Below are 20,940 nucleotides of genomic sequence, written 5' to 3' on the forward strand. Positions count from 1 at the left end.
CATTTGAATAGTCTTGCTGTTGAATGTGGAAGGGGACAAAGGGCCTACCAGTGTTTTCCACAGGTTGAGAATTTATTTGTGGTGGTCGACGCCATGTGCGAGTTCAGATTTTGTGTTAGGGAAATTTTATTTATTTATTTCATGTCCAATCAAGTGAATTTACCACAGGTGGACTCCAATCAATTTGTAGAAACATCTCAAATATGATTAATGGAAATAGGATGCACCTGAGCTCAATTTTGAGTGTCATATCATGTAATGTGATATGTAAATGTGATATTTCAGTTTTTTATTTTTAATAAATTAGCAAACATTTCTAAACCTGTTTTCGCTTTGTCATTGTGGGGTATTGTGTGAAGGGGTCTTTCCGAAGGCACTGTATGCGTGTGTGTGCGTATGTGTGTGTGTGTGTGTGTATATATATATATACACATAAGCTGCATCTTTAAGTACACTGCCATCATACAGGCCTTTCTGCAGTTAATTACCTTTAGCTGACTACTAAATATTTAGCTGCTACTTGGCCAAGATTATATTACGTGAATAAGCACATACGTATGCAAATGTCACAGTGCACAATCATGTGATCGCGTTGTATCCAATAAGATGTCGATACAACACAATGGCACACATTCACAGCCATTGTGAGATCAGGGAAAGCGGAGAGACTTCGATTCTTGTACATAAAGTTTTGTCATTCTACTCCACTCTGTTTTAATGAGGTACCGTTCAATTTATGTATTCAGTTTTGTTCCTGAATTTGGTAGTCGCTCTCAAAACTGGCAGTGTGTAAATTTCCCAATGTGGGCGTTAAATGATCTGTATGTGCTACCTGTCTTACATGTTTTGTCTCGACTAGCAGCCCATAACAAATACTCTGCCCTCACTCCAGACCAAGGTGTAAATAGTGTATGGCCCCATTTATACATCTTGCATTGATTAAATAAATGCACAAGTAATCAGACAATCTGCTGGTCACAGACTGAATACTTACACTATTTGCATTTATATGCACCCCAAATGTTCACTGTTCAGTGTTGTCTGCATGTGTGATTGGATTTCACCATGCAAAAAAAGCTACACACCCTAAAAGGACCACAATGGAAATAAGCCTTTGGGCTTTATTGTGTTTTTATCCTTTTGATGATTTCTGTATCTGGGGCATCTCTGGCTAGAGGGGCCACTTGTATTTTTATGATCAATAAAGAATTTCAGTCAATCAATCAATCACTTACTATTAATTCAGAATTTCATTTATTCTGCCAGTTGTGACTGTCATCCTGTCTCCTTCCCAGGCCATTTGGATGCCCTGCTGAGAGGCCTTGTCTTGGGGAAGCTAGGTAAGGCTGGTCACAAGCCCACGCTGGAGGAAGCACGAAGGCGATTCAAGGATCATGTGGATGGCAAGCAGATTATCTCCGCAGATCTCCGGAGTCCAGTATGTTTACTACAATATTTGCCCACATGTTTTCATCTTTTCCCCGTCTAATGTAGTCCTTTTTTGTTTTCTTATAATTTTCTTATCAAACATTGCACATTTTTCCTGGTGTTTTATCCCCCCCTTCTGAAGAAATATTAAAAGGGAAAAGCCAAGTCAGAACAATTAAGGATTTTTAAAATAATTATTTCTGCACTGCTTCTGTGGGAATGTTTACTGTTTTAGAACAGAAATCTATTGGAATATACCTAATGTTGTAAAAGTGGAGCTTTAACCTGAAAATTACAAATGCCAATATTCTATTGTATGTGGTGTTGTGCCACAGCATTTTGAAAGGGTTGGGGTTTTTCAGAAAAATGAGGTTCATTAGAAGGTATGGGCAGCAGTGTCTGGTTTACAGCTCTCATTGTAGTGGACAGTGTGAAACAAATGTCATCTATACAGTATATTCAGTTTGGATTAATTTGTTTTTTTTTCTAGCTGTGTTGTCTGTTTCACAATGATAATTCAGATTCAAGCCTTAAATCTACATTCAACATTTTAAAGCTTTGTACAGTTATAAATCACATTTGAGAGCTGAGAGCAGGTTGGGGGTCAAATTATACTGCCTTGAAAAAGTATTAAGGCTGTTGAAACGGCTTCCAGATTTCACAAATTTTTATACATTAAAATTTTTTATTTAAAGCTTGTGATCTAACAGAAAAGTTTTAAAAGTGAAATTGCAAAAACATTTTTAAGAAAAATAAAATGAAATTTTTCTGCTCAGGCAGCTCTAAATTACTGCAAGTGCAAGTTATTAGTCATATAATTATTATCATTATCATCTTCGTTTATGTGCTATGAAAGTAATTATCATGGTTCTAGGATAGGCGCGGGGAACCGCTGGCCCACGGACCGTACGGCCCTCCAGTCAATATCACACGGCCCTCCAGTCAATATCACAGCTGGATATTTCCTAGATTTGATACAACCAGTATATTTTTCCTGTTTAAAAAAAAAAAAATTAAATGGTCGTTATAACAAAGTGAAAAACGAAATGAAACTCGATGACCACGTATATGCTCTCAGTTGTTTCAATCAGTTCTCAAATTTTTATTTTATGCAAAGTAGGGGTCTGCAGCACACTTGTGTCAAAGCTTCTGAGCTGATGGAATGACCTCTTCTTTAATTACACGCATTCTTTAACATACACATAATTTGGGATTGTGCATTTTTTTCCAGTGGAATATTAACATGTAAGAATGCATCCTTAAATCCTGACTAACATCCAGTCTCTGCTCAAGTTTTTAAATGTCGCTATATTATCTTCTTTACATAATTTATTTTTTATTTCAAATTCAAATTCAATCCTTTGGTATTTGGTGTACCAGCCAGATACTGTTACACTCATTCTCTCAAAGGCATCTTTTTGTAGAATTTAAACTTCCATCCATGTTCACTGACCTTCCTCTGACTCTCCCCAGGTTAAGTCAACTAATTGTTTTATGAACACCTCAATTAAATATCTGTTGTATGCTTAGTAACTTGACTGTGCAATTGGAGACGGCTGGAGGATAAGCATTGAAATAGAAGTTCAAATCCCTGCAGGTTATGTGATGGAAATCACAGCCCTAATCATACCATGCTGTCAAAATGTATTTGCCCCTTCCTGATTTCCTCTATTATTGCATGTTTGTCACACTGAATGATTTCTGATCTATAGTCAGAATATTAGACAAAGGGAAACTGACTTAAACATTAAACACATTTTAAAAATAATTTCATTTATTTCATGTAAAAGTTACCAAACACCCATATCACCCATGTGTCAAAGTAATTGCCCCCATAGTTACTCAATCAACCAATTAATTCAATTTAATTGATAATTAGATTCCACTAATTTGAACACAGCCAGGCTTGATTACAGCTAGTCCTGTTGAACCTAAAACCTCACTCATATTGAACTTAACTGTCAGAGTGGAGTGGTCACCTCAAAGTTTCTATAGTCGCGTTTCCACCGCAAGAACTTTACCCCGGAACTAGGAACCTTTTGAGGAACTCAGTGCGTTTCCACCGCAGGAACTAGGGTCTAAATTTAGTTCCGGGGGCTTTATTTTACCCCCAAAAAAGTTCCTGATCGGGGGGTAGTACTTTCCAAAAGTACCGGAACCTTTGGGGTGGGGCGCAAGCGCTGAAAATTTCTGATTGGTCGACTACTTGCAGTGTTATTAGTTTTATTTCAACCGCCATGTTTAAAAATCTACAGCCGCAAACCGATTAATTTTCATCATAACTTCAAATCAAACTTGTATGTTATGCGGCGCAGTAGCCTAGTTTTGGTTATAGCCTGCCAATGTCTTGGAATTATAACGTGTGCTCTTCTGTTCTTTTCTTGCTTTAGTATTCGTTTTATAAAATGCTAAGCATTCGTGCTGGGACAGCATATTACGTACCAAAACATTCAAACGGATTAATTCGGTTGCTGAATATTTTCTTCCGGATTTTCTTTGTTAGCCCGTTGTAATTGACTCAAAACATTTGATACAGTTATGTGAGGTATGCGGTAGTTCTGCGTAATTTACATTGGTGATACAAGAAAGAAAAAAGAAAATTGGAAATCACCTTGCGCACTTTTTGTCAGGGTAAAGTAACAGGTTCATTTTGCTTTTTCAGACTGCCATAAAATCCATTCTTCAATTCCACAAAAAGACCAGGAAGACTATGGACTAATTTATGGTGCATGGTTTGCATCTGGAGGGCACACTTCGCTGCTCGGCTAGCAGTAACTTTGAAGGAAAGCAAACGGTGACTGTACCACTGCTAATTTAAATTTTCACGCAAGTCCGAGTTTTCGTTCTATTCTTGTCATTTTGCGATTAGCCTATATGGAATTGACGATGAGAAAGTAATCAAACAGCAAATAGTTTATAACGTGTGCATGTTTTCTGCTGTTGTTGCCAGTTATATTGGAAATGTGAATGCATTCTGTCGCCTCGGATGTCAAGACATGAAAGTGAACGTTCGCATATAAACATAATGAATGTGTTTGAGAGGATATATAAAACAGTTACAATCTGACTATTGGCCTGTTATATCCTATTTGTTGCATAACAACGGTCCAAGTTCAACTACCAACGACAGTTTTGCTTGACAACGGTAAAATATGCCCAAACGGCTGCAGAAGAATATTTCAATTCTAGGTGATTCAATCGATAAAAATCAATAAATACAAAAGTAACCATATACAGTCATTGTTGGTAGCCCGTTGTATATAAGTGGAATAAACCCCTCCGGGCTGTCCCGGTTATTAGAAAATAATGTAGGCTACTTTGGTGGTAGTATGGGGTTACAGAAGAAATCATAGGACAGATGGACGGACGACAACGTCGCTTTTTCATACGTCAATGGGCTAATTTGCCTAATCTTCACGGGACTTTAGACCGCGGTGGAAACGCAGACAACCATGGGCTGAAGGAACCTTTTAGTTCCTTGAAAAGTAGTTCCTGGGACTAAAAGTTTTTGGTGGAAACGCGGCTTATAAGAACACTATGCCATGATCAAAGGAAACTCCAGAAGAGCTTAGAAAAAAAGTTGAAATATATCAGTCTGGAAAGTGTTAAAGCCGTTTTTAAGGCTCCGGGACTCCACTGAATCACAATGAGAGTCATTATCTCCAAATGAAGAACACTTGGAACAGTGGTGAATCTTCTCAGGAGTGGCCGGGCTGCCAAAATTTCTCCAAAGGCACAGCGACAATTCATCCAGGAAGTCACAAAAGATCCTAGAAGAACATCCAAAGAATTCCATGCCTCTCTTGCCTCCTCTAAGTTCAGTGTTCATGACTCCACAATATTAAAGAGAATAGGCAAAAATTGGATTCATAGGAGAGTAGCAAGGCTGAAACCACTGCTGACCAACAGAAACATCAATGCTTGTCTCACATTTGCAGAAAAGCGCTTTGATGATCCTCAAGCCTTTTGAGAGCCTTTTGTGGACAGATGAGTCAAAAGTGGAACTATTTGGACAACATGGATCCCATTATATCTGGTATAAAGCAAATACAGCATTTCACAGATGGTGTGTGGATGCTTTGCTGCCTCGGTACCAGGACAACTTGCCATTATTGAAGGAACTGTGAATTCTACCCTGTATTAAAAAATTCTTGAGGAAAATAGCTTGTCATCTGTCCCTGAGCTAAAGCTGAAGTTTAATTGGATTTTGAAGTGAGACAGTGATCCAAAACATAAAAACAAGTCCACGTCTGAATGGCTGAGAAACTAAATAAAAGTTTTGGAGTGGCCTAGTCAAAGTCCTGTCTTGAACCCAATAAAGTTGCTGTGGCAAGACCTGAAATGTTTGATAGTACATTTGTCTAACAATCTGAAACCATTCAGCGTGACAAATATGCAATAATAAAGGACATCAGGAAGGGGGCACATATAATTTGTTACGGTACTGTAGGTGTGCAATATTTTTTTTAAAGAGCTGACTAAACCAATTGCTTACCTGTTATTCACATTGTTTTTATTTCAGGTTTATTTAACTGTGCTGAAACATGGAGATAGTGCAACGTTGGAAACAATGTTGAAGGTATGGAACTAGGGTTGGGCCAATTTACGATACCATAATCTATCACCTAAAAATGATTGGCATTGGTGATGGTTGGCACATTGTGATGTCGAAAACAATGCATTATAGTTTGAGAGCTTAAGGGGAATTGCCTCAATGGCAACATAATTAATTTAGCTCTACCCTGCAGATTCAATTTCGCCATTAAAAAAAATATATATATATATTTTTCACATGTACGCATTGATTCAGTTTCCACTTGTGATCACCTTTAATGAGCCATGGATCATTGATCATGTTGTGGGGGAATTTCCCTCAGATTTGTGCTTTCCAGTCAGCTTCTCCTTATAATTAGGAATAAAATAGTGCACTTCTATAGCTTTATGTAAATATCATAACCTATGAGGCAAATAAGCTACTTAAGTAGGGTGATTGACTGGCAGCTGTGAAGTTGCTGGTTCGAGCCCCTGGTGGACATGTAGGGATCCTGACATGTATTTGGAGAGGTGAAGTTGGGTCCCTAGACAAGAAATGAAGAACTCATTTAGCCTTTGAGCAAGGCCCTTAACCCAAAAAACTTCTCCAGGGGCTCTTTCTCTTCCCACTTGAAACTGTTCTTTGGCATTTCTTCCTGTGTGTCCTTGAAAAAGAGAAACGTTCCCAATGGACCACCTTCCCTGATTAAATAAAAGGGCAACAAGTGGGTTCTGTTTCAAATCAATTTTTTTTAAACGCAGGACAATTAAATATAAAGCCCAATTGATTATAGTGGTAGGATTATCTTAAATTCTGCTTAGGCATTTTAGTCTAACAATGAAGAAACCTTATTTAAAACTTGTACCATTTTAAAAATGTAAAAAAAAAACTTTAAAAAAAACTGCCAATCAGAACCCCCCCATCCCTGCATGTATGCAATGCAATCATCAATTTTCAGAGTTCACATCAGTCTGATGCAGGAGCATCCATTGGCCCAACCCTGAATGGAACCCACACAGTCACAAGCACACTATTTTTCCAGTTTTATACATAATTTTGAAATTGTTTCCTTTGCCTCTCACATCACTGCTGTCCCTGTAACCCAGGCCTACATAAGGGCCATTGTAGCTGTGGCACTCCCCTAATGTGCTCAAACTCAAAAAATGTCGTGGACGGACTATTTTACACATCACAGGCCACATAGAACAAAAATAAAAATTTGGCCAATTTGGAGAATCATTTAGAAAAATACAAATTTAACATTTTTATCCACAGCTTTTTTAAAATTCATTAAACATTTAAGCAGATATGGAATGCAATGCATTGTTTTATGGAATCAGTGTTATTTAATTTATGAATAAATTACAACCTTGTGTAAAAACTGAAATTTGATTTATTCCACCGGCTGAAAGTTCAAATGCAAACTCTCTCAGCTTCACAAGCAGGCTGACATGCAAGAGGAGAAGAACCGAATTGAGAGAGTCCTAGGAGCCATCTCTGCCCCTGACCTTATCCAAAAAGTCCTCACTTTTGCACTTTCGGTATGTGTAGTTCCTTGTTGTTCTAAATCGAAGAGTGACTCTTTAGCTAAGCTGTTTAAATTTGTTTGTGTGCATTTTCATAAATTTTCACCTGTGTGCACCTACGCGAATTGTAAATGCTTACAGGAAGAGGTGCGGCCCCAGGACACTGTATCAGTGATTGGAGGTGTGGCTGGAAGCAGTAAGCAAGGCCGGAAAGCAGCATGGAAGTTTGTCAAGGACAACTGGGAGGAGCTGCATAACCGTTATCAGGGAGGATTCCTTATCTCACGCCTTATTAAGGTAAGACCTCAAACCATGGAAGAGTAGCTTTGGGTATTGGTACTAGTTCGTATGTTTGTTAGAAAATGTCTCAGTCTCAGTGTAGATGTTGTGCAGAAAGATGCCTGGCTCACTGCTACTATATGGAGAGAGAAGTGGAGTTAATCCCTTTGGGCAGGGGTGTCAAACTAAACTAAATTCCAAGGGGGCTGCACCGTCTGCTGGTTTTTGTTTCCTTTCAATCAGCTACCCATTAAGGCCTTGAAAACAAGATGTATGGGTTCTTTATCCAGTCAATGATTCAAATTGAACCACTGGTGCCACGAACACCCCAAACCAGCAGACACTGTGACCCTTTGGGGCTGGAGTTTGACACCCATGATCTTTGGTTACCCCTTGGCTTTTTACATTAGAAGAGGTCCCATAGCGAGAGCTCCAGACATCACGTGACTCGATCCATTCACACTGCCGTGTTGGCAGGAAAGCTGTGAGTTAAATGGGGGCAGTATCACGTTCAAACCTTGTGCATTCACAACACACTTGAATGAAAGAGACATTGATCAATATATTAAAAATCCTGGCAGATTAATATCAGTGACCCTTGTTATTCTCCTGGGGTGCTTTTTGAATGAATGAAACTGCATTACATGAAATAAATGCAAGTGGAAATTAAAGCCGCAAGTGGCGTTGGGAGGGGTCCAAGCATTGGCACCATCGCGCCCCCTATGGAGCGATTTTAAAATGGCTTTGTCCTCATGATCATATACCTTCACACAACATATCTACTGAATATCATGATGATTGTATAAAAAATGGATGACTTATGGCCAATTTTGTGCTAAGAGACGCTGTCGGATGACTTAGTGGGTCGCCATGGATGTGTACTGGCCGCTTCCCGTAAAGGCCTTTACTGTGTCGTAACACTTAGATGGCATGTCGTAACACTTAGATGGCCCAGCATGTATGTACAGCTGCAGTGTTTCTGCGCCGCAACTAAAAAAAGCGTCACACTAGTGTTGTCACGATACCACAATTTTGACTTTGATACCGATACCAGGTTTAGTATCACGATACTTGATATTGAAGCAATACTGATTCAATAGTCGGTACCTAACGATACTGAAATTACCTTAATAGATCAGAAACGTAATGTCCACAAGGGTTGACCTCATTTTCGAATTCACAGTTCATTAAAAACCTGATTTATTAACAATCTTTAAGTTGAAGCCTGTTCAACATATTAATAAGCATGGGCCTATAGTGTTACAACACTAAACAATAGAAAAATATATTAATTATATTTCAAAAATTTAACAATTGTAAACTAAATAATCTTTAAACAGGTCTTTCACTTTTAAATAGATCTAAAAACAGCATATTTTAATAATAATTCATCATCTTCCTATAATAAAATATTTACAAATTGGAACACCTATGCTACTGAAATCAACGAAGCTTGCGCTGTATCAGCGAATGAATGCACAAGCGCACGTCACCTCACTTGGCAACCTTAGTTGCTACTGCCATCTAGCATGTCAGGACGGAGTGTAGCACAGTGGGTAAGGAACTGGGCTTGTAACCGAAAGGTCGCAAGTTCGATTCCCGGGTAAGGACACTGCCGTTGTACCCTTGAGCAAGGTACTTAACCGTAATTGCTTCAGTATATATCCAGCTGTATAAATGGATACAATGTAAAAGTTGTGTAAGTCGCTCTGGATAAGAGCGTCTGCTAAATGCCTGTAATGTAATGTAATGTAGCGAAGATTCTGACAAATTACACTTTTCATCCTCTCAATCAGTAATGTAGGAGACACATTTCCCTGGCTTTTACATTTGACTCAAAACTACCGAACGTTGGACTATTCTAATACCGAACCGTTTCTTTTTTTTTTTTTTTTAAGTACTGAGAAAGTGCTGAAGTTTTGGTATACTGTGCAACACTACGTCAGACACATATTCCAATCCATTGCTCAGCTTAGCAGAGAATGCACATTTCAGAGCGCCACAGAGACAAATAGAATAATAACACAAATACACATTTCAAATAATAAATACGCCATTGAGAAAAAACGAAACAAAAGACGAAATATTAACTTGCGACCTGCGTGCTGCGCGCAGAGCAGCCTACCGTTTTATTTATTTAGACATTGGCAGATGAGAAAATTTTCGGTTACGCTGACCTATAAAACGCTATTCCAAAAGCAAAATCAGGCATGTTATACTATATATATCGCTAGAAAGCTTATACTCTCACCTACTGAATAAATGAACTGTCAATCAAACCAAATTGTACTAAAAAGGGTGACAACGCCGTAAGCAACAGGTGTGGTATTACGCACAGCTATTTTTGAAGGTAGCCTACCCAGGTATCACAAATGTGCGTATATTTCACAAATGGATTATTCAAGACAATATATGACCACTCAGCCTCAAAAGGGACATCTCTACGCGTAAAACCAGTGGTAAGATTGTATATTTATTCAATGTTTAGTCCCAGATATTTACTGTGGAATGACATGGTGTAATTTAAAAAAACTTTGTCTTGTTTATTTCGTTATTCAATGAGCAGCGTTTTCACTGCTGTATTGGCATATTTTAGGGCAAATGTCGGGTTTATCTTGTTGTTACGGAATATTACATTACATTACAGGCATTTGACAGACGCTCTTATCCAGAGCGACATACCACAAAGTGTATATCCATAACCAGGAACAAGTGTGTCGAAAACCCTAGAGGGCAGTAGCCTACCGTTCCAAGTGCAGGGAACAACCTAGTTCAACTTGGACCCTGTAGGTTAAACTGATTAACACTAACGCAAACAAGAACAACAAGAACAGCAACAACGCAGTCTATGCAAAAATACAAGCAATAGTTAAGACTAGTTAAGTCACCTACGAAACAGCTACCTAGTTACAACCCTAAGCTTACAGTCAATTTAGAGATTAAATTGAGAATTCAATTTCTCTCAGCATAATGACGGATTCAAAGACTAAACGAACTCACCCGATATTGTCTTCAAATGGATCCATGCCAAAGAAAAGTAATGATTCATCCTCTCAAAAAGCTTTTACTAACAAACTTTTAGTAACAAAAAACTAAATATCAACTCGCCACCCCTGCTACCTGCGCTCGGAGTACCATATTATTTATTTAGACAGTGGCAGACTACAGCATGAATTGCGTCTTTTGTTTATATTCAATGGTAGAAATTGCAGCGAGAAACTGCAGCTGTAGACACAAGATAGTTTGTTATGTTATGGTAGCAACGGAACGAAGCGGACTATACTTGTATTGCCATCATTGTTTTATTAAACCAGCGTGTTTTCGCGCGTTTGCACAGAAACTCAAAACCTACCAATAAAATGGTTTAGCTATTTCTCACCATAATGACAGATGTAAAGACTGAACGAACTCACCCGATACTGTCTTCAAATGGATCCATGCCAAAGAAAAGTAATTATTCATCCTCTCAAAAAGCTTTTACTAACAAACCTTTAATAGCCTAGCATGCACTCTGACTGGCACTGTCTTCCATTGCTTCCCCGACGTTCAGACCCTCCCCTCACTGATAAAAACTAGACCCTACGGTGTCGGATTACTTGCGTCGCCATGGATGTCGCTTGCCGTAAAGAAGTTTACTAGATGTCGTAACACCTAGATTTGGAGCTCCAGCTCTTCCACACCCCAACTAATGAAAAATTCCAAATGGCAGGCAAACAATATGGCAAAGTTGGAGAGCACATTCAGATGCATCGGTCGATGAAGTTTTGTGTTGATCTGACTTACGGTGTGGGAGTCATGACCTTTTAAACATGACCCTTTGTTATAGCGCCACCATCTGTCCGACATAGGTGATTTTTAGTGCCTGAGTAGTGGGGGGCCATAGGAACCCACCTACCAAATTAGGTTGGTGTACCTTATGGTTGCTGAGCCTCAGACATTTTAGCGGAGAAAAATAATAAGAATAATAATAATAATAATCCTAACAGATTCAATAGGGTTCCACCAGCTTTGCTGCTTGGACCCCTAATAAATATGACTTGAAATAAATATGTGTAGGAATAAATACGCAAGGAAATTAATAGAGCTAATGTGCAAAGTATCCTTCAGAAATAACATCATGAAATAAGATTTATTAAATAAAATAAATCGATATTTATTTCAATGCCTATTTATTCAATTCATTATCAGTTTATTTGGTCTTCCATAATTTCTGTCCAGACCTTTACAATGTTAGGGTTTCGGTTCTTATTTAATGTTCTTTTAATGAACTTTTGGAAAAAGTCCGCCTTTCAGCATGAGAAGTTCTTCAGGCAAGCGGGACCTGAGTGTAAGATGGAGGGAAAGAGGAAAAGATATTAGTATCTTCAGCATGCAAATGGAATGAGAAACCATGCAAAGAGATGACAGACCCAAAATGCTAAAGGACCGTAAGGTTTAAGGTTTATTTACGAAAGGGACAGTGCACATTAACCCCTTAGCGCACATGCCAAATCTGGCCAATCCTTGCCCATTTAGGGAGTACCCTATTTAAAGCTTTATAACTCCAGATGTGAACACAACAGAGACTTGAAAATGGCTTAAATGAAGCAAGACATTTGTACCATTTACAATACTATCTTAGATTACTTTATATTCATAATTTGAATAAGAAATAAAGTGCCACAAATGCAATTGTCTAAGCAAAAAAATCTAAAATGAATTTGCTCTTTTTTAATTCGCAATTAAATACTGGGAGATTGCATATATACAGCAGGTTAAACTATATATGTCCTGGCTCAAAAACTTCTTGACCACAAGTTCATAAAATTTAAGGGTGGATATGTAGAACTACTAAAGATCTATGAAGCAAAAACTAAGCAGTGTACCCAGTGTCTCCAAATCTACCCAAAATGTCTAAATTATGCATTGCTGTAAATCACAACAAATTCATGTATTTCACTACAAATCCACTGTTTTTACTCAAGAAACTCACTGTTGCATGATTTTCAAGTGGTAATTACAAGCTTTCTGTCAGTACAGTGGTCTAAAATAGCTACGTGTCCAGAAACATATCCAAAATCTCTCCAAAAAGGAATGCTTTTTGTACATTGTAAAGCAGATAAATGGGCCCCTTATGATGGTTTAAGATGGAACATTGATATCGGATTTAAAGATGATGCAAAAAATATTGTCAGTCACTGTACAGTACTTAATAATTAACTCTTGTATGTATTTCTATACTCTGTACTCTCGTATATTTTCTTGTATGGGGATGGGACGACATGAAAACAATTTTCAACCGTCCACCACGTTTTGGCAATGTTCCAACACTCTCGTCATCACTGTTGCCTGCATCACGAAAACTACTACTAACGCTGACATTACAGTGTGAAATATCTACATTATATAATACCACTAACCCATTTAAAGACACTCATTTAAAAAAATAACGTATATAACCAAAATATTTTGAGCAGTAATACTTACATAGCAATGATGAAATTTGATCTGTATTTAGTAGATGGAGACAGAGACAGTAAATCAATGCTAGTTCTATCCGATTCTGTTTTGCTCCAGAAAACAATGTCAGATAGGTCTATCAGTAAACATATGGCTTAGCTATGCCCAGAAGTCCTCAATAATAATAGTATTTTCCAAGAAATGATAAAAATCGTTGACAATGTATCGTTAGGTGCAGCGTCTTTTACTGCTACCACAGAGTGAATGCGTAAGTGAATGCGATGATAAGAAGATTTTTGGTTACGCTGACCTATAAAACGCTATTCCAGAAGGAAAATTAGACATGTTATGCATCGTTAGAAAGCTTATACTCTCGCCTACTGAGTAAACTAATTGTCAATCAAGCCAGACTACTAAAAAGGGCGACAACGCCGTATACAACAAGTGGGGTATTACGCACAGGTAAGTGCCCAGGCATCACAAATGCGCGTATATTTCACAAACAGATTGTCCAAGAGAATATATATCCACTCAGTCTCAAAAGGGACATCACTATGAATAAAACCAATGGTAAGGTTGTATATTTATTCAATATTTAGTCCCAGATATTGACTGTAGAATGACATGGTATCATTTTTTAAAAACTTTGTCTCATTTATTTCGTTATTCAGTGAGCAGCGTTTTCACTGCTGTATTGGCATATCTTAGGGCTAATGTCGGGTTTATATTGTTGCTATGACGGAATACGATTTTTGAGTGGTGAAAGAATATGTTTATATATGCCCAGATAGACAATATTGTTCATTATGTCATGGGTGGGGGGTGTAGTTGCAGATGAGACTGCAGGGAGGGGGAGCTTGTTAAATAAACGACCAGAGCGACAATGGTGGCGCTGCAAAACTCGGCATAGTTGTCGTGTATCATCTACTAATAAAACTAAAACAAAGCGTTTCTGTTTTTAACTCGTATTTTGATTACAGTAGCACTGAATGTCTGAGTTCAGTAATCTCGGCACTCCAGCGTGCTGACCACTAGGGGCTTTGCGCTAAGAGGTTAAGAAAACATGAGAACTTAGATGCACCATGTAAATGTGCCAGATTTAGCCATACAGGCAAAATCTTCTAGATCAGGGCTGCCCAACCCTGTTCTGGAGATCTACATTCCTGTAAATTTTCACTTCAATCCTAATTTGGTACACCTGATTGTACCAATTACCAGTTCAGCAAGAACTCTAGCTCTTCATTGAGGTGTGCTGTGTTAGGGTTGGAATGACAACTTGCAGTGTATGCTGCCAAAATTGTGGGAAGATTGTGTTGGATTAGAACAGAAGAGAGGGATGATGCTCTACCTGACTTCAGAAAGGTGAGTATGGAGAGTGGCTGATAATTATGGGAATCTGAAGGGTCCTTAGTCTGTTTCCTCAACAGGGGTATGATTTGAAAATGATGAATGTGAGTTTGCTGGATGAGATGGTCTGGAGAAGACGTTAGGGAACAGATTACAGGGCACAGTTGGTTGATTGATGTGATGCGATGTCAGTAGGAAAACAGAAGGTAAATAGAAGTTTGGGAAATGAATTTCAATATGGGTTCAATATGAATTTTGGACTGAAAAAAAAGTTGTAACACAAGCAAAAACAGAGAGGAGACATATTTTTTGTACCACTGTAGGGCATTAACTAATTATGTGCATTGTCTTATAGCTTTCAGTTGATGGATTTGCTGTGGACAAGATGGCAGCCGAAGTGAAGGTGAGGATCATGCCAAGGGCTTTAAGCATCAGCCTTGAAGCACAGGAAGACATGCCTGTAGTGGATCTAGGCTGTGCTATGAATTGTTGACCAGGGGGTGAACAAGATGACACGATCCTTTTATAACTGCATCATTTTAATTATATAATTTAATTATCAGTGAAAAAATGAGTTTTTCTGGCATTAAAAGTCAAGAGGTCGAAAGTACACTTTTGGGGTGACGGAATTGCATTAAGTTTGGTTTCCACACATTCTGGGACAAGATCAAAAATTGTGAAGCTCACTTCACGATCATCCAAAGTTTAAAGAATACACATGCACAAAGCCAACATCAACACAATGACTTTAGATTGATCTGCCATTCACTGTTTTTTTGGGGTCATTGTGGCAATGAGTGCTTGGCCCCTCTAATTGCTGCTTACAGTTATTACACCACATGCGAGCAAAGCTCATGCAAGAGGGGTATTGCAAGCATGTGTGTGTCTGTCTGTAGCAGCCAAAGCTTTGATAGTTTGCTCCAATTTGGATGAAATGTTGCACATATGTTGACAGGTGGCCGAGAACCAGAATTATATTCTGTGTCTACTACGTGACCTGGCAGGCTATTCCACACATTGGTTACTCAGAATGAAAATTCTTCCCAGTGTCTGTACGGAATTTATCTATGCTAATTTCCATTTATGTCCCCTCGTTCTACTTACATGACTCAATCTGAAGTACCTCTTATAGTTCACTTTGTTAATCCCCTTAATGAATTTAAAAGCCTTAAAGGGGAATTACACTTTATAACACTTCTGCTTTTCATGACTGATATTGTCCTTCTAATGAATGTGTTCATTTTTCAATCAGTTATTTCATTTTAAATGTCTAACGTTAGAAACAAAGACCTATTGTTTTTTTTAGCGCAAGTCCACATTGTAGTACGGTTTCCAACAGGGCCGGCCCTAGGATTTTGGTGGGGGGGGGCTGTCGGATTCCATCGAGTGGGGGGGGGGCGGGATGCGCTGTTCAATTCTGTTGAGCGTGGGTGGGGGGAATTCGCTTCGTAAAATCCTTCTTACATTTTTATGAAATGTTTGGTTGCCATTCCATTTAAAATGAATACCGCTAGTTCCGCGATAGGGAATGAATAACGTTATTCACCTTAGATAGACATTGGATCGTGTGGCCCCCCCTCATGGTCGTGGCCCTAAACAACCGCATAGACTGTTTATGCCACGGGCCAGCCCTGGCTTCCAGTTTTTTCTTCTTCGATTTCGTTTTGCGGCAAAATCGAGAAGAAACGAAGCACAACATCGCGTTAACTTAGCGTTGAAATCTATTTTTATACGGTCTATGGTTGAAATCGAACAAACTAACGTCTGCTAGCTTTTGTTTGATGCGATATCGGTGTAATAACGAGGTGCATTGTACCCGGTTGTTATAATGCCCCCGTTAAACTTTCCTTGAAAGCACATTTTCATAGTTTTCCATGCGATGCAACTTTGTGCCAGACATGGCTGGATGTAATCAGACACCCCAACATAACAGCCGAAGAAGTTCGCAAAAGAGGACTAAGGGTATGCAGCAACCACTTTTAAGGCACCGACTACCAAGGCGACCGTCTGAAGCCTGGAGCTGTACCCACCGTTTTCCGATCGTTGGTCGAACGAAGGTAGGTACTATGCGGACTGGCTAACGCTATCGCGTCTGTCTGTGATACATAGGATGTCTACCACCAGTTGCCGTTTGTCCTGGGAATAGCTTATAGTTCCTCAATCTCGGCCCGCTCCTGACTCACTCTCACTCTCGCACGATCAGCCTGCAAATTAGCCAGCTTTTCTTCTGTGTATTCCGGCTCGAATCGATAGGGCACAAAAATCCCAAGATCAAAAACAAAATCTCCTTCCTCCTCAGACATTTTCATTTTCGCTAGCTAGTAGTCATACGACACTATTTCTACCATAGACATATATATGTATATATGTCTATGATTTCTACGACCAACCTAATGTTATTGTCTGCAGGTACGCCCACATCAGAAGTCGTGCAGTGATATGCATCCTCGAGTTCGACACTAAATTGCCTGGGTCTACTTCCTGCATTTGTAAAGGAAAACAACAAAACAGAGTAAAATATTAACATAATGAAATAATTAATCGAAAAATGAAGGGCGATACATTCATTAGAAGGACAATATCAGTCATGAGAAGCAGAAGTGTAATTCCCCTTTCATCAAATCACCCCAAAGTCTCCTTTTACTAAGTTTGAAGAGATTAAACATCTTAAGTCTTTCCTCATAGCTTTTGTCTTTCATACCAGGGATACATTTGGTTCCCCTTCTATGAACCTTTTCCAGAGCCTCGAAATTTTTCTTGTAGTACGGTCCCCAGAACTGCACACAATAAGTGTAGAATACCTCCTGTAATTGCTGTCTTAATTTTGCTAGCAAGTATCATGTGGTACCTTATCAAATGCTTTTTGGAAATGTAAGTGTATAGTATCATAAGCCTTGGTAATGGTCAGAATACTTGGTAGCTTCTTCAAAGAACACCTGAAGGCTATCCCTTAAGCCTGATTTATACTTCTGTGTTGAATCTACGGCGTAGGTACGGCGTAGCCGCGTTCCCTACGCCGTAGCCTGACGTGCACCTCCCCAGAAATGTAACTACATGTCGCGGTGACGCAGATTGGTCCGCTTGGTAGCATCACATTTCCTCCTATGCATTTCCAACTAGCGTTTTGGCGGTGTATTGCAGAGCGACGCAGAAAGACCAGTGCACAAGTATAAATGCTCACAACGGCGTAGGCCACTTGCATAGGCTATGGTGTAGGCTCTACGTAGATTCAACACAGAAGTATAAATCAGGCTTTAGGATGTTGTCATATACAAGAACTTGTCTCTAATGCCAGATTCCAATATTTTACATGTGATGCAAGTTAAACTGACAGGCCTGTAGTTTCCTGGATCCGTATGATCCCTTATCTTATATATTGGTATTATATTACCTTGCTTCCTGTCCTCAGGTATTTCTCCAGTTTCTAAAGACTGTCTAAAGTCTTCTTCTGTTTGTTGTACTTGTCAAGTTAGCTTTAAACACTGCATTGCAGTTACTCTGAAGTGCAACCTTTTTTTTGTGTTTTAGAGTTTCTTCGAGAGCCATCATGCACCAGCAGCAGAGCGTACTGTTCAGCAATGCTGCGAGAACATCCTCCTGAATGCTGCCTGGCTGAAACGTGATGCTGACGACATACATCAGTACCTAGTGAAGCGGAAGGTGCCTCCCAGCACCACTTCTGTCTGAAGCTGCCCTCTCCTCATCTAAAAACTCACACCCACACACACTTGCGCACACACACGCAGACACACACACCTGTCGCAGTCCTGCAATGCAAACCAGGCTTAATTTTTTTTATATAAACAAAAAAAAAAATTAATAAAGAAATTAGTCTGACTGTGGAAGGAAGTTTCCCTCATTCTACCCATTTAAGATTAAATACATGCACGATGTAAACTGTAAGATCTGACCACAAAGCAAAACTTGATTATTTGATGATGGCACTCTTGCCATGTCTTCCTAGTTGGGAGAAACCAGGCTATTTTGTTTTCTATTCAGATAGCGCTTTTTGACAGTTTGCTATAGGTATTTACTGTATATGAGTAAGTGTTTGGATTTAATGGGGATCCTAATGTATTATTTAGGCAGCAGTAACACCCACAAGCAGGATAGTAAGCACCAGGTTGGGGTTTTTTTGGTCTCTGTTTACACACACCTAAATTAGTGTGTGTTTGTGTATAGAGTATGTATGTATGCCCACAGTACGTACATTTACATGTATACAAACATGCACTCACTCACACACACACACACACACACACACATGCCTTTACACTGTATACACTGTATACTTGCAAGATTTTTCATGAATTAGGCATGAAGTGTACCTGAGTTCTGCTTCCCTGTCCCAACATCAAATCCCTTATCAATTGTCTAGAATACAAAGGATATATAGTAGAAAACAATAAAAAGCTTATTTCAATATTCACATATCTGCCTGAAATGAATTACATTTATTTGAACCATATATATATGTAAGATTTTGATTCAGTGATTTGAGAAAGAAACCAGGCCTTTTAATTTTGCTGGCAGTTCTTAAAATTCATTAAAATAAAAATGTTACGTTAAACTAAATGTGCCCCTTGGAGCCTTTTCTGTTTGAATCAAAAGCCTTTAACTGGCTTCTATAAATTATTACACAGTGAAGCGGTAACGGTTATTACACTGAAAATTTAAACGATGTTATATTGTCATTACAAATCTTATAGGCGAATTAAATGTGTATATTTAAAGAAAAATATAAATTTTGTGTGGCTTTGAACTGGGGAGTTAATTAAACTGTCAGACTGCATCCCTGAAACGTGCTTTTGTTACAGCAAAATACAGTTGGTGTTCATACAAATAAAAACAAGAAAATGTCTGTGAATGAACAGATTTTTTTTGTTTCATAATACATTATATTGTGCTTACAGTAATTATAAAATACACACATCCTGAACTAAATTTCAGAAGCACAGTAACAAAAATATTGATTCCAAATAAACATCTAAATTGTATGTATAATAGGTGCACTTGGTTAAATATACTAACTATACTATATCACTAAATGGATCTGGAACCCCCTGTTGGCCTGTTTTCATGATTTGGGCTAGGCCCCCTTAGTTCCAGTGAAGGTAAATCGTAGTGCTACAGCATGCAATAACATTCTAGACAATTTTGTGCTTCCCCAACATTTTGGGGAAAGAAGGCCCTTTCCTGTTTCAGCATGTCAATACCCCCGGGCACACAGCGAGGTCTATATAGAAATGGTTCTGTCGAGAACAGTGTGGAAGAACTCGACTGGCCTGCACAGAGCCCCTGACCTCAACCCCATCCAACATCTTCGGGATCAATTAGAAAGCCAAGCCTAATCGCCAAATCTCTGCCTGACCTCACAAATGCTGTTCTAGCTGAGTGGAAGCCTGCAGCAATGCCCCAACATCTAGTATAAGTATATACACGTGTTTAGCCTTTCCAAAATAGTGTAGGTTAATATAACAGTTAACCTACTCCATATAAATGCCCATAGTTTTGAATGAGATGTTGGGATGTCAGATGTCCACATACTTGTCTGTGTAGTGTATTTTAAAGTAATTTTTTTTTACTAGGGTTGTGCTAGGGTTAGGGTTACTTTGGGGTTAGGGTTGGGGTTAAAGTTATGTTTTACTTTTTCAGAAGATCTGAAATCATTCAGTGTGACAAATGTGTAAAACAGGAATAGGGCAACTGTCTAATTAAAGGCATTAATAAGGAATTATACTTAAACTGGTTGTGCAACCTTCAGCAGCATTAACTGCAACTAAACTCTTCCTATAATTTGACATCAGTCTTTTACATCACTGTGGAGGAATTTTAGCCCACTATGGAGGAACTATTCCTTCGCAGGAATAGTTAAATGCAGGCATTTAAATGTTAGGTTTTTTGACCATGAACTGCACGTTTCAGGTTTTTCCACAGCAACTCTACCGGATTCAAGTCACGTCTTTTGATGAACTCCGCAATGGGTTTGTAATTCACATTTGTTCAAACAACAACGAAGAAAGTGGGTAAAGCATATTTGCTTGTATGGTATGTGACCACAAGGGGGACCATTTCCCCATAGCGCGTACACATTCTAACAAAACCGTGCATTTGGGTTAGCCAACTTCCATGTTTATATCTTTTCTAAATTTAAGCTGGTCTGCAGTAAGGGCATTACTCTACACAGGACAAGACTGCATTTTTCATTGGAGCCATCACAACAAACTTCCAGGAACAACAGCAGGACTCCAAAATAAACTTCAACATGAGACCGCCAAGGCCCTGTATTTTATAGGGCTTTCTATACGCTACCAAGAATGCTAATTTTGGGAGAGTGGAGGGTAGCTGTATATATGTGACAGAGCAAAATGCAGTATGTGTTCTGGG

At 38.8% G+C, this 20,940-nt stretch overlaps 1 protein-coding gene across 2 annotated transcripts in view; it reads left to right on the top strand.

The window, feature by feature from the left end:
- Positions 1-19,414, top strand: part of npepps (aminopeptidase puromycin sensitive) — a 131,334-nt gene extending 111,920 nt beyond the window's left edge. For both annotated transcript variants that reach the window (XM_035401028.1, XM_035401021.1), the window contains 6 exons: positions 1,296-1,438; positions 5,951-6,007; positions 7,396-7,503; positions 7,630-7,785; positions 14,909-14,956; positions 18,082-19,414. In XM_035401028.1, coding sequence (XP_035256919.1) covers positions 1,296-1,438; positions 5,951-6,007; positions 7,396-7,503; positions 7,630-7,785; positions 14,909-14,956; positions 18,082-18,240 — 671 coding nt within the window. In that variant the 3' untranslated portion in view covers positions 18,241-19,414. The remainder of the gene's footprint in view (positions 1-1,295; positions 1,439-5,950; positions 6,008-7,395; positions 7,504-7,629; positions 7,786-14,908; positions 14,957-18,081) is intronic.
- The last annotated feature ends 1,526 nt before the right edge of the window (positions 19,415-20,940 follow it).

This window comes from Anguilla anguilla, chromosome 2 (genome assembly GCF_013347855.1).
Source record: "Anguilla anguilla isolate fAngAng1 chromosome 2, fAngAng1.pri, whole genome shotgun sequence".
In the NCBI taxonomy this organism is placed as follows: Eukaryota; Metazoa; Chordata; class Actinopteri; order Anguilliformes; family Anguillidae; genus Anguilla; species Anguilla anguilla.